General features: G+C 39.6%; 2 protein-coding genes across 2 annotated transcripts in view; one reads left to right on the plus strand and one right to left on the minus strand.

The window, feature by feature from the left end:
• Positions 1-1280: 1280 nt before the first annotated feature.
• On the minus strand, positions 1281-5396 carry LOC124142626. The gene is made up of 2 exons (XM_046511199.2): positions 5282-5396; positions 1281-3749 (listed from the first exon to the last, which is right to left on the minus strand). Exon 2 carries the CDS (start codon positions 3740-3742, stop codon positions 1943-1945), a length of 1800 nt encoding a protein of 599 aa, XP_046367155.1. The 5' UTR covers positions 3743-3749; positions 5282-5396; the 3' UTR covers positions 1281-1942.
• A 3292-nt stretch (positions 5397-8688) lies between these two features.
• LOC124142679 overlaps positions 8689-26881 on the plus strand; it is a 44855-nt gene continuing 26662 nt past the window's right edge. The window contains exons 1-9 of the mRNA XM_048386028.1: positions 8689-9895; positions 12700-13088; positions 14108-14210; positions 14785-15326; positions 16158-16257; positions 17419-18121; positions 19557-19728; positions 20002-20070; positions 25413-25437. Coding sequence (XP_048241985.1) covers positions 8980-9895; positions 12700-13088; positions 14108-14210; positions 14785-15326; positions 16158-16257; positions 17419-18121; positions 19557-19728; positions 20002-20070; positions 25413-25437 — 3019 coding nt within the window. The 5' untranslated portion in view covers positions 8689-8979. The remainder of the gene's footprint in view (positions 9896-12699; positions 13089-14107; positions 14211-14784; positions 15327-16157; positions 16258-17418; positions 18122-19556; positions 19729-20001; positions 20071-25412; positions 25438-26881) is intronic.

Raw genomic sequence — 26881 nt, forward strand, 5'->3', positions numbered from 1 at the left:
GAGACTCGCTGACTTGGTTGATGCATGTTATTGTATCCCAATTGTGTAGATTAATACTCATGATGTCAATCACTGGACTGTCTGATCCAGAGTTTATTATTTACAGACCAACGTCATAGAGCTGGAATATTGCCATTCGCAGCGTTAAACACCAAACAACTAAAGTTCTGTCGGACATGTTAGAAAACTGCTTTTCTGGCTTCATGTAATAAATACGAGTCATAGGATGTACTTTTACCGGTAAAGTGATGATAAACTTAGAAAATATTTGTGTGTTGTCATGCATGTATGAAATGGCCTATAACCTGAGGTAATTACCTAACACCCTTTCCATATTGTCAATTCATACAACAAGCTTTGGTTGCTGGGGACCAATTCACCTGGAATCTAGGAATATAGGAGCTCAATTATATTACCGGGGCTGCACGTTTTTCAACCCCCTCGATATTTAGCCCATGGGCTTACAAACAGACAAACCATATGGTCCAACAGACCACACCAGATGCACTCCCAACATGTATGGTAGCATGTAGCATGCTTCTGTGTGGCCAACTTGCACCTTAAGCTCTGTTAGAGGTTTCTACATTTACAAGCCACTCTGGACCCCTAACATAGGTGATATTCTGGAAACTCACATGGACATCTTAAATGCATATGACAGACAGGCATAACTGCATTTGTTGTTACTTATTGAGAGCTGTCATTTCACTTTTGAACATGTTTTTGACTCCAGTTTCAAGTTGTAAAAGAAAATCATGTCTTATGTTGAAGTGTTGCTCTCTCATTCCATTTGTGAGAATTGTGTCATTAAGCTGTGCATGAGGGATGTTCCTTCCTCATATCAATTTAAGTCCTGTTTGGTTTTTGAGCCCTGGGCTTAAATTTGGAAAAAATGTTACTCAATTAAAATAGGCAAAATCTGTTATTAAGCCCAGGACTTGCAGTGACGGTAGGTAATGCGATATTAGGTAACACTGAATTAAGAATATTCACTCTAGTTAGTGAGAGAGTTGCAATTCAAGCCACCTTTGGTAGTATTTCAGTTACATGAAAGCATTTCGGCTCAATGTGGGAGTCCAGCCTTGTTGACTCGTAAAAACTTGACCTTGAACCAATTAATAGTTGGTTTGCTGGTTTGTTGTTTAATGCCGCACTCAGCAATATTCCAGCTATATGACGGCGGTCTGTAAATAATCGAGTCTGGACCAGACAATCCAGTGATTAATATGAGCATCAATCCCAAGTGATAGTATAAGAATAATACAAGGAATACAAATGAGAACTGGTTTATCATGCAAATTTATTGCTCTGGTATGTACAAGCATTGAAAATAAGCTGAATTTCCCAATACATGTATAATAAATGTAGTGACATCTTCAAGAATATGATTTCCATCGCAATGAAAATAATTCTGTCTATATTTGGCAATCCAGCTCAAAAACTGGGTCACAGCCCGGCAAGATCACCCAAAGTTTGTGTTCCTAGTCACAATTGTCCTCAAGTCCTCCAATTCTGATTTCTATTTTATAGTTTTTTTGTGTTCAGTCAGATCTCAGCCATATTGGTCAAAGCTTCAAGCTACAACTATGACAGCTGTTATTCTGTATGACTTCCATGGGTTGAGCAGTAGGGCCACATTTTTACAAGTTCACAGGCAGATCCAGAATTTTGAAAATGGTTGTGCATACATATTACACAAGTCATTAAGTGACTTGATCAAGGGCACAGTTAACATGTAAGGTATAAAAAAAACGGGGCAGTGTGTACCCCCCTCTGAATCCGCCAATGGATTTTCAGCAACTAGATACATCAGCTAGACTTTGGAGACAGGAGACAATAGGTCTTATGATGGTGCAGATCTGAGACTGGAAGACAGCCAAGTTAGTCCCATTGCAACATATTCATGGCATGGCAATGATAACGGCATTGTGAGAGGCCATCTTTATTCTGTTTCAACTGTGTCAAGAGCAAATACTTCTCCATTTGATGTCCCGACTAAAAGCGAGGATCTGTTGAAATTGAGACAGAACGCTGTGGGTTCCTTGACAACAATATCATTAAATGGCTGTTTCAGCAGGCCCAGGAACTCTCCTTCCTCTGAGAGAATATGTATGCCATGATTCCAGTCCGCAACATAAAGTACGCCCACGTCAGCCGTTAAGATGTCCCAGAACTCAGCCCGAGCAAATGGAGACTTGTATGTCCATTTGAGCTGGAAATTACTGTCGAACATTTTCACAAACTTTCCTCCATCTGAAATGAAGATGTAGTCATACTTGTTGATGGTAATGAACCTTGGCGCCTCAAACAGAAACTTGCCATCCCAAGAATATTTGATAATGGCGACAATTCTTCCTTCCGGTGTCATCACATAAACACATCGATCATTTTCATCGCAGACATGGATGCGACCGTGACTGTCCACTGCAACTCCACGAGGAAGAGAGAGACCATTTGCGATCACTCTGGCAAATTTGCCCTCCAAGTCAAGAATATTGACTGACCCCCCACCAAGACTCTTCCCACAGTCTGTGAGGATCAGCTCACTACTTGGAGCTTTGACAACCCCCCACGGCTTCACAACGTGGTAGATCTCTTCTTCACAAATGCTTTTCTTGATTTTCTTAAGAGAATTGCAGTTGGAAGCCACAAAGATACTACCATCATATGCTGAAGCTATTCCGGTAATGTAGTACCCATATGCAAGACGATGGACCAGCTCGCCTACTGTCACAGCGTTGTCTGGGTACACGGGGGAATCATCCACTGACGATTTTCCACACAAGATGTGTCCAAGCGATGAGCTACTTATCGCTTGAGACAGCGGTTCGACAGCATGGAACTCAATCTGACATTTCTCGAAATCATCCTCAGCCAAAGAATCATGTGACACAGTCTGCCTCACCGCTTCAACATGTCCGAACATATTGGTAATGTGATGAGCGTCGGAACTCTTCCTTACATCTTTCACGAAACTCAAGCCTTCCTTTATACGTTGTGCATTTTCCTGCAACAGGGTGATCTTGCTTTGTTGTTTAGCATCAATTTGTGACACACTCAAAGCTATGTCCTGCATGAGAGCAACTTTCTTTTCCGTAATAATGTCAACTGCCTTCCGCCATGAGGCCTCAATCTGCGATGCAACCTTACCCGCCTGTTGCGACAGAAATTCCTGATTCATGAGAACCTTCTGGTGTTGTTCCTCTATCGCCTCCTCCAAGCCTTGCATTTCTTTTTCAACGACCTTCAACTTGTCCTTGGCCTTTGTAACAATGTCAGCAACAGCCATGGTTCGATGCGACTTCGTAGCAGGGAGCCTGTTGTGTGGCACAGAACACGATTTACACAGCCACATTTTGCAGTCGTCGCAAAAAATGTCAGTTTCCCTTTCCTCTTGACAAAGTTGGCAATATTTCGCAACAGTTTGGCCCGACCACTCAAGGTCACTGTGTCCGCCCATGCTTGTACACTGGGCCATGAAAGTCAGAAGGCTTTCCACGATGTAGTTTGTTTTCAAAGCCTCAATGTTTCCATTAGGTACAAAGGTTTGTTCTCGACAGAGTGGGCAAGTGATTTGCATACTAGGAAAGGAAGCATCCATGAGCCTCTGTAAACATGGCAGACAAAACGTATGCTGACACTGCAACACTTTGGGTTGTTTATAACACTCAAGACACAAGGAGCAAGACAGTTCATCAGTAAGTTTCTCCTTGCTAACATGAGATGGGGAGGCAGTTGCCATGGTGACTCTGAAACAGACAAAAACAGATTTACTCAAATGAAAAATAATAAGATGACCAATCCCAAAATAATGTTTCAAGCTTTTTTTATGTCTATGGGCTTCACACATTGTACCCATGTTCGGGAATCAAACCCGGGTCTTTGGTGTGAAGAGCAAACGCTCCAACCACTAGGTTACCCAACTGGCCTCATCAAATCCATGATCCCCCATTTATGTTCTGTACATACATGTTTGTTTTTTGCCAGTTACATTCCTTTTTGAGTGACATTGTATGAAAATATTTGGTTTGTATTAGTGCTGGAGTGGTTTACTTGGGTACCCGGGTCGGGTGGGCACTGAGTAGGACCCGGGTACCCACAGGACTACCCAAACCCATGGTTAGTCACTTGATATATTGTTTAATGACAAAAATTCATGGCTACACAAGTAACTAATGTTCGCATTTCTTTCACACACTCCTTCTGACATTAATATGTTTTATAAAAGATGAAGCTTCAGTATACTTAGTGTATGCATGACCTGATCCTTTTATACGTGTATATCTTGCTATGAAAATAGATTATTCCTGGCCCCAGTAAAACCATTACCAATCAGACGGCTACTGCGGGTACCTGAGTAGTAAATTTGGACTCATCCCAGCCCCAGTTTGTATGACACAAATGGTCACTACATGAGATGGGGTTATAACGAAAACGGCACCTCAGCAAAACGTCACCGGGCAAGGAACAAGCTGTTGAAAACATCTACAAATCGGGCGCCAGTATCACCAGTATCAACCCTCATTCGCATGGCAAACTGAACCCGGGAACTGTTGCGCCCCAAAGAGCCGGGGACTTTGGACTTCGAGGTACTACTTATAATAAATTAAACTACATTATGCTATTGTATAAATTCTCAGAATAACCGCAATTTTGTAACAGAACGAATATTGTATTTTAACTTTTATTCATATTTTCAGATTGCCGAGGACTTCTTACCTGTCCGTGTAAATACATCACATACATCCAATAACATGTAAATACATCAAATACCATGTAAATAAACCATATATATTACTACAAAAATCGTTCTTATCATTATTAAAAATAGAGGTGCCGTTTTCGCCCGACACATAGTAGCCGTTTTCGCCAAATGCGGTGCCGTTTTCGCCAGAGAAATCGGTGACGTTTTGCTGAGGTGCCGTTTTAGCCTGCACCCCATGAGATGACAGTCCTCAGGTATTTTATTACATTTTCTTGGAACCTTTGGATTTTTCTTTTTGTATGATATCCTCAAGTTGGTCCAGATATCCAACCGTTGAGAGGGGAAGGCAGATGCAATTGTTTCTGGAGAAAGAAGGTCCGGCACAAACATATATATTGGTGTAATGCTACATTGCTACCGTAATCTCTCAACCTAGCAGTGTACCGCAACGGATGTTTCGTGGCCTACAATTTGCAAAAAAAAATGACTGAGGAAGAGGTGTTAATTGTGGCAACAATTACTATTCGTCACCTTATAACATTACACGTGGTCACCTCATTGGCATGTATTACCTACCATTCGCATAACAAACTGTCGATGATTGATAGCGGTGACAGACGTTTTTAACGGGACATTTGTCAATGACTGTCCTCACAAATCAGCTGAAGATTTTTCTCGGAAGTAACCAGCGAAAGTAGAGTTACTTGCCCTTGAATCTATTAAAAGAGCCAATCACAGACTGGGGTCCTGTCTTCCCTGCAGCATCAAAAACGAAGTTGCCACGCAAACCAACAGAACACGTTAATTATACTGTACATAGTGACCGCGAGCTGCTTCCAAATTCAATATTTAAGAATTATGCATCGCAGCAAATGATAGAATCATGGTATTCAACAATCTATTTATTAATACATTATCCCCTATTTTTAAGTCGAATGTGTAATTTGTGACAAACAAAAATCATTGAGGTTTCAGCAGAAATAAAATGGCTAGTTAACAGAGTATCTGCATATTTTCCAATTTATCATAAGACCGACGATAGATGCGTACCAGCATCATATTGAATATTTATATCACCCTGCATCCCCTACCACACAATTTAAAGAAACAACTGACAAAATCAATTAGTGTCATGGTTTTTTCAACAAGAATAACAATTATTTGACTATATATTGGCAAACAAAAGCAAATTGTTTCCCGAATTGTGCACTAGCATTTTGGTATTTTGAGTGCAAACACACCAAAGATATGTCCGCGCCTGCATATCATAAAGATGTGGGTGAAGATAAAGAGAGGACATGTCTTTCCTTGTCATGTTCATCTCAGAGTGACTTGACAACGTTGATATCTGTATGACCTAGTGACCGGCACAAGTGAACACCGCATTCGACGTAATAAGCGCCCAGGGGGCTCTCAAAATTAGAAATAGGGGGATCTTATTAGAATATCATTTTGTCGAAAAAACAGAGTTGAAAGATAAATGTCGTGGTTTATGCTGACAGCCTGAAATGTTTATATAGGAGAGATATATTTTTCCAGAATTTAACTGCCCATACTTAAGGGTGCATTTAACACACGAGTGCGTATTATCAGCGAATAAATAAGTATGGTGTACATTGATCAATCGGAAAGGGTGCTAATTGGGATTGTTCACGAGCCAATATATTAGCAAATATCGCCGTGGGCGCTTATTAGAGCGGTGCGCTTATTACGTCGAATACGGTATGTCAGATCTGTCAGGTCACGACACATGATGAACATATTACTTACAAAAAGAGACAAATATTGCCTTTATAAAGTTTTGTCTTTATAATCCTCGTGATCTTAATGACTCTGAAAATCATGGCGTCATTGATTGAAAGTGGTTCCTGAAGAAAGTGGTATTTACTTGTCGTCGTCTCCCATTGCATGGATCGATACTCATAATATCAGTCACTGGATTGTCTAGCCCAGACTCGATTATTTACAGACCGCCGTCATACAGCTGGAATATTGCACTGTTGCATTAAACAACAAGAACAAATGCTGTTTTATTCTTGCTGTTTGTTTGCTTGTTTGTTTAATGTTATTTGATGGATTATTCACATGGTTTAATAATAAATTGGTTTACCAGTCTACTCAAAGAACAGGCTGCATTATATACAGGCCTAATCCGTAGACCCCGTGGTAAGAGCTAATACAGATCTCACGTATGCATACATTAATACAATATGTAACACTCAAAGAGAAAAAAACATCACAATTCCTTGGTTTGTGCATAAACAATGTATAAATATCAGCTGAACACATGAATAATTTCAATCTTCTCTGACTTCGTTATGTTTGTAAAAGTGTGAGTGCAGTAGGGCACTTTATGTCGCCCGTACAGCAGTGTAGGTTTCACAAACAAGTTGTGTTTGTTTGTTTGTTTGTTTGTTGTTTAACGCCGCATTCAGCAATATTCCACCTATATGACGGCGGTCTGTGAATAAATGAATCTGGAACAGACAAATCCAGTGATTGACATCACGAGCATCGATCTACGCAATTGGGATACGATGACATGCATCAACCAAGTCAGTGAGCCTGACCACCCGATCCCGATGCATCAACCAAGTCAGTGAGCCTGACCACCCGATCCCGTTAGTCACCTCTTACGGCAAGCATAATCAGCTGTTGCGGCAAGCATGGGTTGCTGAAGAACTGTTCTAACCCGGATCTTCACGGATCTTACAAACAAGTAAAACATGCAGGCATCTTTTATGACAGACACAGTCTAATGTGGCAATATGGTATGATATACATTCTTATATCTGCCAGTTTCAGTCATAAGTTTTAATCTGCCATATCAAGATCTATAGGTAGACACACTCTTACATATGGACCATCAACACGACAGCATACTTATGGGCGGCCATTCGGTCAAAAAATACGAAGTTGAAAAAAAGGACAAAAATACGCAATTAAGGTCAAATATTACGAATAAAGAACTAAATGTTACTACTAAAGGTCATAATACAATATTAATAGTCAAATGTTACGAAAAGACGTCATAAGAAAAGAAAGAACAATGTGTACGAAAGAACGTCAGTGAGCACGAAAGGACGTTTTCAATAAAGAACGTCAGTGAGCACGAAAGGACATTGACAATAAAGAACGCCAGATGACGTTCTTTCGTACACATTGTTCATTCTTTTCTTATGACGTCTTTTCGTAACATTTGACTATTAATATTGTATTATGACCTTTAGTAGTTGTAACATTTAGTTCTTTATTCGTAATATTTGTCCTGAATTGCGTACTTTGTATTTTTTGACCGAATGGCCGCCATACATACTTGTGTATACTTGTATAAGAATGACTTTGTATAGGTATAAGAATGACTTAGTTGTTACTTGTGGTTTATCGTAAAACCATCACGTGTCATTGCAGGACATCATTTTGAAATTGCATCAGATGAGTGAAAATGGCACCGTATCTTCACTCTGTGATTATACGATTTGGTTTTCTTTAAAATAAAACATGAAGTATGTCATATATTCTAGTGTAGCTTCCAAGGTACAACGGATATGCAAGCACTCATGAATAACAAGACAGTGTTTATTTGGTAAATGAGTTAGAACAAGATATGTATAAAATGAATGCATGGTGAAATGAAATATATAAATTGAGTATTTGTTTAGTCTTTGAAGGTCATTCAGAAATTGGTAGAACATGATACATGACATTTTTCAATTGATAACAAAATAAAAAGAAGTTGTTATCCATACAGGTGTCATGTATTCGAATATCTATTTAGTTTAAATCTTAGAATATCGTGTATTCGTGTATAATTTCACGGCTACTAGTAAAATATATTTTTTGCTACCCTGATATGCAACTAGAACTCCATTCTCACACTGCACCGACAATATGAAGACAACGACACCCCTGTGAGGAGCCTTCGTGTAGGGATTGCGCAACATACAATGGATACCAGTTTACTCGTAACCGGATTACTTCCGGTTATTTGGACAGAAGGCGACCGCAGAAGGCAGACGCGAGTTTTGAGATTTTTGATAATTAATGAAATGCACCATCTGATTCATTCGTCTTTGCATGTCACTATGCGTTGAAGCACCGCTGCCTTGTTAACGCATAATTGGTTTACCAAGGTGGACGATGTATGAACAAGAGGTTCAATATCTGATTCGCGTTTACTTTAATAATAATAGTCTATGGAATAGGGAATTTGTAGTGCCTTTTGGGTCCTGCCAAACATCCAAACAACAATAATAATAATCGAGTTTGTGAACATGAGCGGCTTTGAAAAACAAGCCATTGCCATGGCGCGAAACAGACTTGAGAGCCTGAAAAGAAGAGGACTTTTGGACGATGAACCTCCTTACCCGCGTCCATCCCGACCACCTCGCCGTGGGTATGGTGTACCAGCGCGACGCGGTTCTGGTGTACCATCACACGGCTATCATGATCCATATAATCGAGTAAGAGAGCTTGAGCCGTATGCTAGAGAATATGATTACGAATATGAACCACCTCCGAAAAGAGCTTTACTTCATCGTGATCATCCTCATTTGGAACCAGAGTGGAGTGAATATGCTCCTGTTCAAGTGGGATATGGCCGGGGTGGACGAGGGGTTGGTTACTTTGGTCGGGGTGCTGAACGAAGTCGAGTAGCCACTGGACGAGGAGGTGATCGTGGACGTGGAGGTGATCGTGGACGAGGAGGTGATCGTGGACGTGGGTTCACTTTGCATGGTCGAGGGGGACCAGATCGTGGCAGAGGATCTGCAGGGAGAGGAAGTGCATTGGTTCATGAAAGCCATCGTGGTCATGGATATACGAGTCGGGGAAAGGTAGATATAAATAGAGGCCGAGGACAAAACAATACAAGAGGCATTCCAAGGGGAGGTAACTCAAGTGCAAAACCTACACCAGACACCAACAAAAATAAGAGTGACTCTGTTGATAAGAAAAGTTCTGTGTCCACTTCTGTAAATAGAGAGTCAACTAACAACAAAGATTTAACTGTCAAAGATGAACCAGGGCAAACAAATGTCAAACAAGCTCCTGGTGCCAAAGACACGTCATCAACAGCATCTATAAAGGAATCCCCAAGTAAAACAGCATCAGCATCTACCAAGACTACACCTGCCGAAGAATCTACAAGTAAGATACCACCAAGTGACCTTGGACGTGGTTTGGCAGCATGTATGTTGATTTCTTACGCATTTAGAAAATATTATCTTTGTAAATCTAAAATTCCTATAGTTTTCTTTAAAATCAGTGAGATAATTTAAAATGATTCTTCGAATCAATATTATAATGCCAAGGTGATAATACCCCTGTAGAAGTTTTCACACCTTTTCACACATTTTTTGTTTTTCGTTTTACGGGCCCCCACCGACCCTACTGAAAAGCAGCTAGTCCAAGAAATAAATGAAACAAATAAATATTTATTTTTATTTTGTTCCCTGCTAGTACTATATATTCTCTTATACAATATAAAAGGTTATGTATAAATTCAATGTCTACATCACTATCAGTTGTTCAAGAAGACAGCTGCTGTTTTAACTCCACAGCAGAATGACCTTCGTATAAGTAAATAAATGATAGACATAGCTATTTATTTTTAGTTTGGCCAACCTTGTGTGGAAAAGCTGGAATAAATCTGTGAAGCATAAAAGTAAAAATGTGTGGCCTTACTATCCTTGTGACGATGTGTGCAATGTAAAGCCAGTGAGAATGTAGTTAACATGTAAACTGGACAAACCATGGAAACTGATGAACATGCGCTAGCAACAGAATTATGTTTTCTTTTCATCTTTGAAACATATTGTTTATCTTCTTATTTGCACATGCAAATTCCAAAGTGCACACCTGAACATCAGTATCATGCCCTCTGGTACACAATAAGAAATCAACACTCACTCCACCACTCGGAATCAGAATAAAACCTGCAATGTCAGCTTCTATTATTAAACTCCAAGATATAGCTCCTACTCAGCTTTTCTCATCTCCTCCTTGGCAAATGGTAAAGCCAGACGTAGACCTTACATTAACAAAACTAAAGAAATCAGATACTAACCAATTAATTTACCAACAAGCATACAATCAATAAAGAAACAATTATGACACTTATAAATCTAAATTTACAGATGGATCCAATTTAAGGATGGTGGTGCAGTTGCTAGTGCAACAATATCTTCACGATTACCTGACAACAGTTCCATATTCACTGCAGAAGCAAATGCCATTTTTACAGCGCTAAAATATATCAGTAAACATAAACAATTCATAATTTTTCCGGATTCTCTTTCATGCCTTCAGGCGATTAAAAATATAAGTCATCCAAACATCCACTTTTAATCCAAATTCTCAAATTAATTAATGATCTTGCTACTGGCCAATATGACATCGTCTTTTGTTGGTTACCAAGCCATGTTGGTATCATTGGTAACACAATGGCTGCTGCAAAAGCAGCACTCAACAAATCTGTGACACCACTTCTGATCCATTACACTGATTTTTAAACCCGTGATTAGATCTTACATCCGAGATCTAATGCAAAAGAAGTGGGACGCCATAGCAGGTATCAATAAATTACATGAGATATTAAACCAAATATCGCTTACATCGACCTGGGTTGTCAGTCCAGATTTGAAGGTGATGTCGTATTGACCACTCGAGATATACCCATGAGTATTTGTTAAAAGGCGAGGATCCTCCGTTTAGTGTCCCTTGTGATGAAAGAATCACGGTCAAGCATGTCCTGCTTGACTGTATTGATTTTTCCATCACAAGGGATAAATATTTCAGTGTAAAAACAGTGAAGGACCTTCTTAGTAAAGTTATTTCTCTTTTAATACTATGTTTTTAAAAGAAATAGAACTTATTAATAAAATTGATGCATTTACTGTATTGTTTTAGAAATTGGCAGTGCAAATTCATAACTTATTATGTTAGTGGCTGTACCCTCAAGGGGGGTTGAAGTAGTGTAAAATTATTGTCCCCCTAAGAGGGTATGTAAGTCTCACATCATTCGAAGTATTTATATGCATGCCAGAATTTTAATATGCTTAACTGGTAAAATATCGCCAGTGACTGAAGTGATATAAATCCAACCTGCAGGAAGCAAAGGCACTGTAAGTCCCCATGGTCCCTGGTATGGTGATCTCTCTTTAGTTACTGACGATCTCTAGCCCATTTTTATATTGTGTTGTTAATTCTTTCTGCTTTTAAATGTTCCTCAACTAGTTTTAAATAGACTCTGTGATATTCTAGTTATTGTACCTTCCTTTGATGACAGGTCTTTCTAAAGTTTAGATATATGTGTTAAATAATGTAATACTTTTCGTCACGATATGGCTGAAATATTGCCGATGTGACGTTGAATATTAACTCACTCACTCACTCACTTGAAAAAAAATGACATTTCTATCCCTGCACAAAAATACCAACAACAAAAACATGATGAACAACAAGAAGCATGATCAGAGACTATGATGTATTTCATATGTCGTCATCTTTATTAGTATGGTTTTGTCTTCACATGGCATACTCAGACAAGAATTTAGAGCATTTACAGGTTTGGTCAGCCATAAAAAATAAAATGTAAATGAAATTGAATCTGAAAAGCGATTCAGAAACATATGACCCATTTTACCTCCAAGTCCATTGTCAGTACTTGTTGGGTTGCTTTCTCGTTAAAATCTGTATTTGACCTGTGAAGATCTGGGGTAGAATAGGTCTTCAGTAACCCATGCTTGCCATAAGAGGTGACTATGCTTGATGTAAGAGGCGATGAATGGGTTTAGGTAGTTAGGCGCGCTGACTTGGTTGATGCATGTCATCGTATCCCAATTGTGTGGGATCGATGCTGATGATGTCAATCACTGGATTGTCTGGTCCAGACTTGATTTATTACAGACCGCCATCATATGGCTGGAATATTGCTGAGTGTGGCATTAAGCTACAAAGGAACAAGCAAAACAATAATCTGTATTCTATTTAAGGTCTGGGTAGTTCAAGTGAACAGTCCAATCAACCCAGCACAGGTCAACCTACAGACCTTCCGTCTTGTAAACAGCAGACCCAAGAGCTTGACAAAGTTGAGGAATGTGTTCCAGCTGGAAAGACTACATCTACAGCAGCAGAAACTCCATCCCCAGTATCTACAGCAACTAAACCTCCAGCAACATCTACAGCAACTATGTCTACAGCACCAGTTTCTGCAGCAACCACGTCCCCTGCAACAACATCTACAGCAACTAAATCTACAGCAACAGCAACATCTTCATCCCAGATCTCCAAGCCAGGCCCGTCGCCTTCATTGGTTGGAAAGGGAAGTCGCCAAGAGTCCCGCTATTGTGAACCTTGTAATGCTTTCTTCGCCAATGAAGCGGTATGGGCCTAACTTTCTGTCAGTTCATTATTCCATGTATAGCCCTACAGCATGTAGACCGCCTACGCGGTCTAGTGGTAGAGCGTCCGCCCAGAGAGCGGATGGTCCAGGGTTCGATCCTCGGCTGCGTCATACCAAAAGACGTTAAAAGATGGTACTTGTTACCCTGTCTGGCGCTCGGCATTAAGGGGCTAAAACAAGGACTGGTCGGCTCGGAGTCAATATACTGTGTCGAGTGGGGTATTCATGTTAAACTGCGGCATGGTATCTCAGTGAGCTAGCACTATAAATTGGCATCATTCCAGACTAGTACAAGCAGCCACACAAACACACACATACGTACATGCATGTCGCTGTGTGAGTGCAATAATCTTGGACGCGACGTTGAACCCCATGTCACCACACCTCACCTTCTGCATGTAATGCACAGTAATAGAGATTCTTAACCAAGTTTTACATTTGTAAGATTCTAGCCACGAAAACAAGAGTATGATACCTGTTTGGTGTTTACTGTAAATGTGTACAATTGAGATGATTCTAGTGAGAAAATGTTTTTTACATATACATAGGATTCTAGGTTAGAATAGGTAACAAGCAACCGATGCTAGTCGTAAGAGGCGACTAGATGATCGAGTGATTAGACTCTAGGGCTGGGACTATGCTCCACTTGAGCAATCTGACACGTATCACAATACCTTGCTAACCATCCGATACCTATCATGACACTTGCATGTGTTCTTGTCTGTAGTGCATAAGCCATCTTTTTCATAGATAGGTTGGCCAAATACCTGGCACACTGACGATTTATAGTTGGCAGTGTCAAGTATGGTGCAGTGGATGAAAATATTCGTTTCTACAACTAATTTTCACTACTAGTTAGTGTTGGTGTAACAGTTGTTAAAGCAAACCTAGCTTGTTGATTTAGACTCCGTTGATTGTGTAGCCCGAAGGTGTGGATCATTGGTCACAATCGTAGTTACTGAAATGTCCAGTGATGTTTTCTGTTTGCTTGGTTGCAGCAATACAGGGCTCATACTCGGGGAGTCATCCATGCCCGGCTTATGCACACCAACGATGTGCTGGAAACCTTCAAGCAGACAGCTGAACAAGCCCTTCAAAATGGTAATATGAGCAATCTTCAGCGACTATATCCAGCATGTGTACTCACATTCTGTATTTTCCTGTTCATGACATTATTGTTAAAACTGGGCATATCTTTTCAGACCGCCTCTGTGGTCTAGAGGTAGAGCGTCCGCCCGGAGAGCGGAAGGTCCGGAGTTCGATCCCCGGCCCCGTCATACCAAAAGACGTTAAAAGATGGTACTTGTTGTTACCCTGTCTGATGCTCGGCATTAAGGGGCTAAAGCAAGGACTGGTCGGCTCGGAGTCAGTATACTGTGTCTGATTGGGGTATTCATGTTAAACTGCGGCATGGTATCTCAGTGTGCTAGCATTATAAATCGGCATCAGTCCGGACTAGTACAAGCAGCCACACACACACGTGCATGCACGTCGCTATATAAGTGCAATAATCTTGGACGCAACGTTAAACCCAATTTCACCTCACCTCACCATATCATTTCATACTGTCTGCATCTTAAAAATGATTGAGATGTCACATCTTGATCTTGCCATAGGAACACATATTGTCGACATACAAGTTTTGGATTGTACATTTTGAAAATATTTTCTGCAGATTCTCACAGGAGTTCTGGGCCAAATGTGAAACCAGCAACAGCAACAGCAACACAATCTAAAGCAGCAACAGCAACACAATCTAAAGCAGCAACAAAAGGGTCCTTGTCAATAAAGGATCCCAGCTTGGCAGCAAAGGAACCCCAGTCTGCAACAAAACAACAGTCATCCCCAAAAGAAACACTGTCACCAACAAAACAACAACCACCATTAAAACAACCCCAATCAGCAGAAAAACAACAGCCACTGGCAAAACAACCTCAGTCAACAACAAAACAACAACAGTCACCAGCAACACAACCCCAGTCAACAACAAAACCACAGCCATCAGCAAAACAACCTGTGTCAACAGAAACACAACAGTCACTGGCAAACCAACCTCAGTCGACAACAAAACAACAGCCCCAGTCAGGATCCACACCGCCCCAGAAAGCTGCAGCAGCAGCAGCAACATCCATGCCACCAGCTTCTGCAGTTGGAGAGGGTGTCAATGATGATGAAACATTCTGTGTCACATGCAAAATATCCTTTCAGGATAAAGGGGTATGTATGTGTTGAGAGCCTGTTATACATAGTGGTTGTGGAATGGAGCGTATATTGACTATCATGATAATATTAAAAATAGTAGCAGACGCTGAAGGGATGATCTTAAAATAGTTGCAAACACTGTTGTGTTGATATTACAAATAGTTGCAAACACTTATGTGTTGATATTACGAATAGTTGCAAACGGTTTTGTGATAATATTACAAATAGTTGCAGACATTGTTATGATATTATGAATAGTTGCAGACACTGTTGTGACGATATTCCAAATAGTTGCAAACACTGTTGTGATGATATTGCAAATAGTTGCAGACACTCTTGTGATATTACAAACATTTACAAACACTGTTGTGATGATATTACAAATAATTGCAGACACACTTGTGATATTACAAATAGTTGCAGACATTGTTATAATGATATTATAAATAGTTGCAGACACTGTTGTGATGATATTACAAATAGTTGCAAACACTGTTTTTATATTGCAAACAGTTTCAGACACTGTTGTGATGATATTACAAATAGTTGCAAACACTGTTGTGATGATATTATAAATAGTTGCAAACACTGTTTTGATATTGCAAACAGATTCAGACACTGTTGTGATGATATTACAAATAGTTTCGAGGACTGTTTCACTCTATTGATGATAATTATGATTATTTTGTCTTAAAATGTTTGATTTTTTAATAATAAACTAGGACTTGCTGTAGCATGTCATTTGTTGCAAGGGAAAATATATGAGCATTCACAAATGTTTTCCATTTCTTAGCTTATAAAATGTTCAAGAATTTCCGATAATAATTGAAATGTCCATCTCCTCAGCAATACATACGCCACACCAAGGGCTTGATGCACACACAGAAGCAGATTGAGTTCGAAAAAAGCCGGGGAAGCACCAAGTATGATGACGCACCAGCTGAAGGTTGGCCAGGGGGAAATCTACCCAGTATTTCCTGATTTGTTTGCCATATTTGCTCAGTAAAATGTTCAAAATAGAATTATTGCCTCCTCATCTCAGAACATATGCTGCCATTTTTTATGACAACGTGGAGCGTTTAGCTTTCATAAACTGTTTTCACTTGATGATGCTTCTCCAATGGGATGTGTGTGTCCCTGGCTTATTTATCAAAATGACCTCCCTCCCGCGCGGCGAGTGGAAGGTCAGTGGTTTGATCACTGGTTGCATCATTCCAAAAGATGTTAAAAAATGGTACTTATTGTTACTCTGCCTGGTAGTGGTGGTAGGGTAGCCTAGTGGTTAAAGCATTCGCTCATCACGCCGAAGACATGGGTTCGATTCCCGACATGGGTACAATATGTGAAGCCCATTTCTGGTGTCTCCCGCTGTGATATTGCTGGAATATTGCTAAAAGCGGCGTAAAACCATACTCACTCACTCACTACTCTCCCTGGTGCTGGCAGGGCATTCAGGGGATAAACAGGGAGTGGTTGGTGTGGAGTCGGTATCCATGTTAAACTGTTGCAAGGTGCCTCAGTTGGCAAGAACTATAAAACCTGCACAAGTCAAGACTAGGACAAGACAAACAGACAGACAGGTTCAAGTTGTTTTAAGGCATGTTATTGTGATAATTAAATTTTGTTGTTGAAAATTTATTCTATAAAAAAGAGAAATTAGATGTGCTGCTTACTGTACAGGAGAAAAGGGTATGATATTATGAAATTGATTGCACCCCAACAGCAGGATTCATTGCTCATTTTGGCAACATTTGTTTGCTCCACATGATTCAAGCTGCTGGAATATGGGTGGAATACCGGCTTGGAATATGGTTGGCATATTGGTCGTCTTTGATAGGCTTTTAGAAGTTGTAAAAAGATAAAGACATGAAACGTTTGCAGATGAGAACTTCTTTGTTGTTTGTAGTGACGTTCAGAGGTACTTATTTCCTCTTCACCTGGTGAATAGTAATTCATGCAAATGTCGATTAAAGTTGATTTTTAGCATTTATTAGTGCTAAAACAATATTAAGGATATATGTGTCATGAAAAACACTGAATTTCATTCACATTTGTAGGAAATATGTCCTGCACTTTCTGACTGATATCAAACTCCCATTTGTTTTAGACACAAACAAGCCGTTTGCCTTTGGACAAGGGGGCAGGGGGTATTCGGCAGCTGCAAAGGGGGTGTCAGCTGATCAGGGACAAGGCAGGGGGAGTAGTGATCAAGGCTGGGGGTCAGTGAACCAAGGAGATGCAGAGAACAGAGGAGCGACAGGGAACCGAGGGGGGTCAGGGAACAGAGGAGGGTCAGGGAACAGAGTGGGGTCAGGGATCAGAGGGGGTTCAGGGATCAGAGGGGGGTCAGGTAACAGAGGGGGATCAGGGAACAGAGGGGGGTTAGGGCACAGTGGAGAGTCGGGATATCTTAGCGGTTCAGTCTATGGAACCGGGGGGTCAGGTAGTGGAGAAAGACCAAACTATGGAGAAGAGTCAGTTTATGGTCGGGGGGCAGACTACAGAGGTGGGTCAGACTATGAGGGGGGGTCAAAGTATGAAGGAGAATCAGGTAATGGTAGAGGGTCTGGCTCCAGAGGAGGGTCAGGAAGAAGAGGTGGGGTTACAGAATATGGTCAAGGGTCAGGATTTGGTCGAGGGTCAGGATTTGGTCGAGGGTCCGGATATGGTCGAGGGTCAGCATTTGGTCGAGGGTCCGGATATGGAGTGTCACAGTATGGGGGAGGTGCAAGAACTGAGGACTCTGCTGAGATCTCAGGCTGCCAGGATAGGAATCAAGAAGAGGAACCGATGATCATGGAACATGACAGGTATTACAGGATTATGGGTATCCATGGTAACCATTGTTTACCATAAATATCCAGTATGGTTACACATTTATTGGCTCATTAGTGAGAAGGTCTGAGAGTACATCTGTCCATCTGTTTACTCTTCTTCTTCTCAACCATGGCCAGGAAGAGTCTGAAGTTAGGGAGTCCAGCATCATCATCTACCATAGGTTTGCTGTTGAGTTAATAAAACAGAAATATGTTGGGTATTTTAAGTGACTTTTTATTTGAAATCTTTGAATATTCTTGGAAGAAACCACAAGGTCTAGAAATGTCATACGATTGGATTCAGATTTGTTGTTGCCAGTAAAAGAAAATTGTAAATAATCTTCCTCTCAGAAAGCACAAGACCCAGTGAGCTGCATGTCCTGTATTTCCAGGGTTAGCATTTAGGTAAACTTACACTAACTCCTGGACCCAGTCACAAGGTTTTTGCGATCTTACATTACGTTTCCCTTGATCTCCTTTGGCCAATTTGATTGGCTACCCTACCAGGTCAAACATACCAGACCGCCTCCGTGGTCTAGTGGTAGAGCGTCCGCCCAGAGAGCAGAGGTTCCGGGGTTCGATCCCCGACCGTGTCATACCAAAAGAAGTTAAAAGATGGTACTTGTTGTTACCCTGTCTGGCGCTCGGCATTAAGGGGTACTGCATGGTATCTCAGTGAGCTAGCACTATAAATCGGCATCAGTCTGGACTAGTACAAGCAGCCACACAAACACACACGTACATGCACGTCGCTATATAAGTGCAATAATCTTGGACGCGACGTTAAACCCAATTTCACCTCACCTCTAACCTCAGAATGCAAGTTACAAAGCAGCCTTAATGTTGGGTTGGCGATATCAACAACATAGTGTCCAGTGCCATTGATTATGATAGAGTTTGCGAGAAATTCAACATTGAAAAACTGGCTGACATTCAAAGAAAGCCCTCAGAAATCTTTTTGATGTAAAGGATGTTTTCATGTCCATAAAAACTGGTGGTGGCTTTGGTTTCTAGGTAATACAAGTTGCTTCCCTTACCCATTTTCTTTTTCCTTATCTTGACGTTTTATTGGTCGGTTAAATGGTATTGAAAGTCAAGGTCAGGTAATTTAAGGTTTACTGAAATGCGAGCCCTGGAGGTTAAGAGGGTGAGTGAGCTGATACGTTGATAGGATATATATTTCTTCAATGGAATTAAGATTTAATCAGGGCATTTAGATTGGTTTCCAAATTCACCCTGATTGTAATTGTTTCTCGGTTTGTCAGCACCTAAGTGGTAATGGTCTGAGACCTGCATCACTTTGGATTTTCATCCCGCATCAAACTGACACTCTGTGATATAACTGAAATACTGTCCTAAGCGGCGTTAAACTAAACTCCCTCACAACATCATCCCAATACATACTTTACTTATGTCTTTGTGTGACCAGCCCTCAGCAGCAGGATGCTTCGAGGTCGGCGAGGTACCTGAAGGAGGCTGGCATCACAGACAAGATGCTGGAGGAGGCCAACATGACCTTTCCCAAGGTCAACCCTTCAGACAGAGAACTCCGCCCCGATGATGTTGGCAAATGTCAGTTTCCATCCGAGTTCACTTGCAAGGTGAGAAGCCCAACATAATTAGGTGATATTTTTTAAATGGACAGTTTATGGAAACTACCAAATGGAGCCAAAAGCCACAATCATACAACCCAAAGTTTACATTTATGATTCCCGCTAATACTACAGCATTGCCATTAATCCTGACTAATTGCTGTCCTCACTAAAAGTCTTACGATTTTCAACAGATGTCCTCTTCACTGTTAACTATCTATCATCAGTTGTGCAAGTAATAGTATCATTATTTGTGTGACATAAATGTGTATTCTGTTGCAGCTGTGTGATGCCAGATGCACATCGGCCGTCACCTTCCAGTCCCATCTGTCTGGATCAAAACACAAAAACGTAAGCCTGTGTGCATCTGTCAGACAGCAAGGTGCAGCTCTGCTTGTTGACTATAACAACAGCACCCTAAGTGTATAGTGCAAGGAAATATTAGTTCAGTACTGAAGTACTAGTGTTGCTGCGGAACTGACTTCCAACTGAAATTTTACGTGTGCTTAAAGAAATGTGCTTGTAACAGTGGATTGTCTATGAATGAATTGTAGTGGGTTCCCAAATAGTCTTCTAAACAGCATTTGAAACTAACATGTTTATTCCACTAGTCCTTATGATGACAACATATAGCAAAACCCTTAAAAATGGCAAATTTCTACCAGTCCTTATGATACCTAAGTATTCGTCAGTTTGGCACAGACTACAGGACTAGTGCCAATTGCTATCACTGCTAAATCTAACAAGTATTATATAACTGAGTTCTCACCAAGTCCTGCATTTTGTTCTGCATTAAGATATGAAATGAAAGTACTTACAACTTGGTAGTATACTTTTGCTCACCTTTAGAACAAGCAGCCTGCAAAATTCACTAAGAATGAGTTTGTTCTTGTGTTTTTGTCAGTCACAAGTCGAGCTGCACATTGTGATCCTAAATGTTTGCTTGCTGTGTTTTTATTAAGAATCTTTGAATTTCATTGGTTAATCCATATTGTGATGAAACAATATACTAATGTTTCGATGCTGACCTAACAGTGGAAAACCGACCCGGAAAGGTTTGCCCAGATCATGTGACAGACACTGACCTCAAATATTAACTTGTCACAAGACCACTATTAACCTGTCACGTGATCAATATTGACTCTATCTGCTAGAAAACAACATGGTGTCTGCAGGTAGCAGTACACTGTTTCCTTATCTTTCTGAGGAAGATCTCAGCTGAATTGTAATTGTGATATAACAGAATACTGTGAAAAGGTGAAATACGGCACTTAAATTTCGGTATAACAAAATAATTGGTTAATCTTAGTAAGGTCTTTATGTGAATCAAGACCCTCAGACCCACCCTATTTGATGGTCAAGCTGGATCTCCTCAGTGATACAGACCCACCCTATCTGTTGGCCAAGCTGGATCTCCTCAGTGATAAGGTCCTTGGGCTCTTGTTTAAGCATAATGATCTCACTGAGAGTAAAATGTATGTACATGTGACACTTTCAAGTGTTCCAAATTGAGGATTGAATTTAAGGGGTCCTTGACTTTATATTATTGTTAAAACAGTACAACCTGACATCTCAGGGACCCCAGACCTACGTTCAATTTTAACACTGCTTTCTCACATCGATAATACAGTAGCTATGGGGAGTTTTACCACATATTGACAGAGCAACCAGAATCTGATGCCACATACTCAGATTGTGCAAGCTTTGTGAAGTGTTACCATGGCAACATATGGCCAGTACCTTGCATCAGAGATAAGGTAATCTGAATTGAAAAGTAAAAACAAGTGATCTTGCTTTGTGAGATCTAGCGAGTAAGGATGAATTTGATTTTTCAGTCTTCAATTCTTATCACTGTGTTTTTACAGGAATCTTCTAGTTTATTGTCAACTAAAACCTGTTACTTTGATGCATTCCTTAAGATGGTATCAAATTCTATTCCGGTGAATAGATGTCATTTGTACCAGATTTGATAAACACCCAATCGAAATTTTCAAAACAGGTTCTTTTCTTGTGCAGACTTAAGGGATCACAAGAAAAGAATTCCACATGTTGTTATATAACTTGATCAAGCATTCCTGATAACAGCGATAGAAACTAACTGTTTTAGTCCACTAGTCCATATAATGACGACATATAGCAAAACCTTTAATAGTGGCAAAGTTCTACTTGTCCCTGTGATACCTTAACTATTGGGCAGTTTGGCAAGGACAATAGGACTAGTGTCAATTTCTAACTGTATGACTTGACTGTGTTCTTCATGAATACTGATGCAGAAATAGAACCTGCATTACAGGAAGTTGATGTGTTAATATTTCAATAATTTATGTCCATGTAGACACAGAAGTACATTTCAATATTCTGCTGACTCATCACTAACAGGAGAGTAACCCCACCATACGCCCTCTCCACAGCACACAGCAGTCTGCAACTTCAACCACTTGTCCGAAACCTGTGTCTAATAAAATTTTGTTTGGTCTAGAAAGCTCAGCTAATAATAGTCCATATAATAAAACTAAAATCAACTGAAAATGATGTTAAGAGCCATGATTAGACTTCATTCATCTGATGAAGGAAACCATGGTTTTACCAGAGACATATATATCTCGGTATATGGTCTCTGTTATAACAAAGTCCAGGCGACTGTTGAAATTTGTTTGTATGTCCATAGCTCATTATTTGCAAAACATTGTCCGCCATGATGATTCTACCACTATCCATAATACCAATCGTGAACCGAATGTATGTATTTTGTAAAGAACTGTAAACATGGTAAAGAACTATTAAACATGTGCAAGAGATCATGGAAGTATTTTGTACTCAAGGGCATGGCAACCTTTTGGAATACATATCGCAGCGTAAGGATTCAGTAGTGAGTATGAGTAGTCTTAAGACATATATCCTTGAAAATACATCTCATGATGGTCAAGATAATGTTGATATTCCACCGATAAACATACGTGACTGGTGTAAGTGTTGATTCACCTCTGATTGCTACTGTCACTAAATGAGGTTCTGTAATATACTGTAGAGGTAATGGGATTACTATATGAATGTCTGTAATATACTGTAGAGATAATGGGATTACTACATGTTCGTTGTTTGATTCACTGCTCATGATGACCGACACCGATTGAGTTTGACCGGTTCGTTTCTCCTGTTACACTATATTGAGTTTTATATTTCTTTGGGATAAAATATCAGCACGCTATATAGCCGTTAACTCGTTCTGAAGAAATTGTTACTCGTGTGAATTTAATATGATAATATATACTAATGCAGTTGACTTTTTAAATACTTCCTTATACTGATAATGTATTATATCCTTGTTCGATATAACCAAGTTATGTCCTATACATACAGGGATTGATTTCGCTATATCCAAGCTGCACCAGTGCAGGTAAAACATTGCTAGTGCAGGTAACTTTTATTGCCAGGTTGCACCAAGTGCAGGTAACTTGTATTGCCAGGTTGCACCCAGTGCAGGTAACTTGTATTGCCAGGTTGCACCAAGTGCAGGTAACTTGTATTGCCAGGTTGCACCAAGTGCAGATAACATTTCCCACCGCAAGTGCACGGCAGCAGTTATATTTGATAACAGTGGAAAACTTAATTCTTTTAGAACCGGCTACAAATCTTTTAGAATCCAGGAAACAAAAGTTCCTTAAAATAAAGAAATGCATAGGGCTGAAGGCAGCGAACTTGTGGAACTAATTCTTCACAAATACCACTAGAACAGTCACTCAGGTGGTTACAATCACAACAAACAGATAGTTTGAAACTTCGGTTTAAGTTTGTATACTGGATATGAAGATGTCAAAAGCCATAATACAGATTTCCTCAAAATAAAATACTAGAGCACATTCTAGTTCATTTTCAGTTTGAATTTAGTTACTGTTCAAAATAACTGAAAATACAGTGTTTCAATTTATGATAAAATGTGCAGCCAATAATTTGGTGGTGCAACCTGATTAATTCACTAGGTTTCGCCTAGTGGATGTGATAAAACAATGAAATCATACCCTGATATATATACTGTAACTGAATGCACCTGGTCAAGCGATTCAGTTGGACATAGTGCAGTGTTCTACAACAACAGCACACAGATTCATGACCTCACGATGACCTTATATGTCCTTTATAAAACCTCGTGACATTGCACGTTACACAGAGTAGAAGATTATCTATGTTTCATGTCACAAAATTATTTTTTGTCACATTTCGATGTAGAGAGAAAATGAATTTGTGTCCGTTTATTTTGTGTGTGTTTTCGTGACTGTTTGATGCACAATACGTCCCAAAATTGGTGATATTAAGTCAAGAACTTTCTTGCTATAACGTGAATTATGCAACTAAAAGACGAATTCATTGAATGGAAGATCAAATTTCTCTTTGAAATACTCTATCTGAGGCACAAATGTTACTGCCCACGTGGGGATTCTGGGTTAGAATAGATCCCCAGTAACCTTTGCTGGTTGTAAGATGCGCGGCTTATAGGTTGGTTGTTAGCAAAGTGAGTGAGTTATTAATGTCATATCTGCATTATTTCAGCTATTTAGCAACGAGAATTGTTTTTTGTATATACAAGTGCGTCATAAATACAAAGTTATATTTAAAAGCAAATTTGTCAATATACTTTAGCACAACAATATTATTTACAACTGTTTAAAACACCGGCTATAATCCACCAGCAACCGAAGCTAGGCCCCCATGCTAAGTACACAGGGACTTATGGAGCCTCAGCTTTGTAAGCATAGCAACTTAGTTGCTTGTCATGTGTTGTTGTACCCCAATGGCTTGGGAAGAGCTCTTACTATCAATCACTGGTTTTTCTTATCCAGACTGAATTATTTCCTGGCCCCTATAATACATTGCTGGAATATTGCTAAAAGCGACGTAAAACCTCACTCACTCACTCACTCTTGACCAGACTGAATTATTTCCTAGCCCCTATAATACATTGCTGGAATATTGCTAAAAGTGACGTAAAACCTCACTCACTCACTCACTCTTGACCAGACTGAATTATTTCCTGGCCCCTATAAAACATTGCTGGAATATTGCTGAACATAGCTGAAACACGATAAACAAAAGCCCACAATTGGCATAGTTATTCAAAACAGTTTAAGGTAGCATGAAGTTCAAACCAGTTTTTTTATTATATATTCTGTGACAAATGCATACAAAGTTACTATGGCAATATATGTTTGAAGACCTACATGAATTTTTAGAAGAAAATTGTAAGATGTTGTCCGTTTTGTACAAATTTTCTTCTGAAAAACATGATGTGCGTGTCTTTGTCAGTGACACTCTTGTAACAAGTTTTACCAGATATGGGAGAAGGAAAATAGAATATTTTTAAAATTTATGTAGGCTTTTGTGCCAAAGTCAAGAATACATATATTCAAAATTTATTTACAATATGAAATTGGCTGTTTGTAAAATGACTCCTACATTTGTTTAGCAATGTTAGCAACTGATTTTGCCCAGAGTAGTAAATGATGGTCTCTTTATTCTACGTCTTATATTAAGTTAATTATGTAATAATATGTAATGTAATAAATGTAAATTTGGTTAAATTAACACAGTTTTATTTCAGTTGCTGAGAGCTGGCGAGGTAGGTGTTTGGTTTTGTATCCGTCAGTTTTGAGATAATAATCTGATAACTGAACACTATGATTTGTGTTTTTTTACAGAATGTTGAAGCTGCTAAAAAAGGAAGTAAGTATGAAAGATTGATTGATGGAAATTGATTGACAGCTGTCAATCAAACTCAACAGAGACCACTCCCTGCAATCGTTCCGGAAAGACAAATGAAAAGCATACAATGCCGAGTATGCAAGAAGCCCAAAATGAACGTTGATGTTATATGTTTAAAAGAATCACTTTCCGAAATCTACGATTGATGCTATTTCGCAAAATGTGATGACAGTTTCACAAGTCTCTGCCTCTCTGCCTCTCTGTTCTTATTCAAATGTGTCTGTATGGATTGGCATACAGAATTTTGAGAAAGAATTGAAGCAGTTCATGATCAAAACACAACATTAATGAAAGTATGTATGCATTAATTTGTCCGATCAACACTTCTGACACTAATACACATTCGTGAGCATTTTGGCAGAGGCGTCTCAAAATATAGCAGTATGTGAAGTATTGTTGAACTTTGAGAGCAAATATTGGAATTCATTCAGAGGATTAGAAAATATTTACTTGATTTGTTATTTACGATTAAGTAAACAGGTCAATCATGAAACACTGTCAGGTGTACAGTAGACATATTGTTTCACAGCAATGCTTCAATAATACTGTGAAGTAATAGGTATTGTATTTGTTCATGAGTAGCAGGATGAAAACATCCATCTTTATCAATCATACTTTGCCCCCATGAAGATCAAGGTTAGAATTGGTCTTCAGGTGGTCAGGCTCGCTGACTTGGTTGATGCATACCATCGTATCCCAACTGCATAGATCGATGCTCGCGATATCAATCATTGGTCTAGTCCAGACTCGATTATTTACAGATGTCTTCGTATGGCTGGAATATTGCTGTGGCGTTAACAAACAAATCTCTCATTTACAAACTGTTGCTGCAGTATGTACAGCCTTCGAAATTTCCGCTAGTCTGCTAGCCCAAGACTAGTAAATTGTGCTGAGGACAAGTAAGAATCCAGTAGCATTTGAGGGCTGTAATTCTAAAGCAGTTCTCAATGCTTCAATTGTGCTGCAAATTGGAACAGGATAAAACTGAAAGAAAGTGTAAATATTGTAAACATTTATGTCTCGTTCAAGCAGGACTCGTTACAAACTTATAGGACTAGTGAAATAAGGTTAACACTAGTCCTCTGGACTTGTCTTATAAAAAACCTTGAGTTTGTTAGGCTGATGTCGTCATACCTGTACCCCAACACTATGACACAGGGACTCCGCTAGGCATTCCAAGATAAAGTTGAGATGATACACAGTTGTGTACTAGAATGTATATCACCGCTTGTTTTACTCATGAAAAACAGTGTCATTTGATAGGATAACATTTTTGGTGGTTCATCATTCAAACTAGACTCAAAACAATGCTGTAGTAGTGAGCTGGTCCAGGGTATTTATCCTATATTTAAAATATTATACCCTGGATAACTGAAGATGTATCTGAAACTTGTGTTTCCTGCAT

The sequence above is a fragment of the Haliotis rufescens genome, unplaced genomic scaffold (assembly GCF_023055435.1).
Source record: "Haliotis rufescens isolate VD_foot unplaced genomic scaffold, xgHalRufe1.0.p SCAF_10, whole genome shotgun sequence".
NCBI classification, from domain to species: domain Eukaryota; kingdom Metazoa; phylum Mollusca; class Gastropoda; order Lepetellida; family Haliotidae; genus Haliotis; species Haliotis rufescens.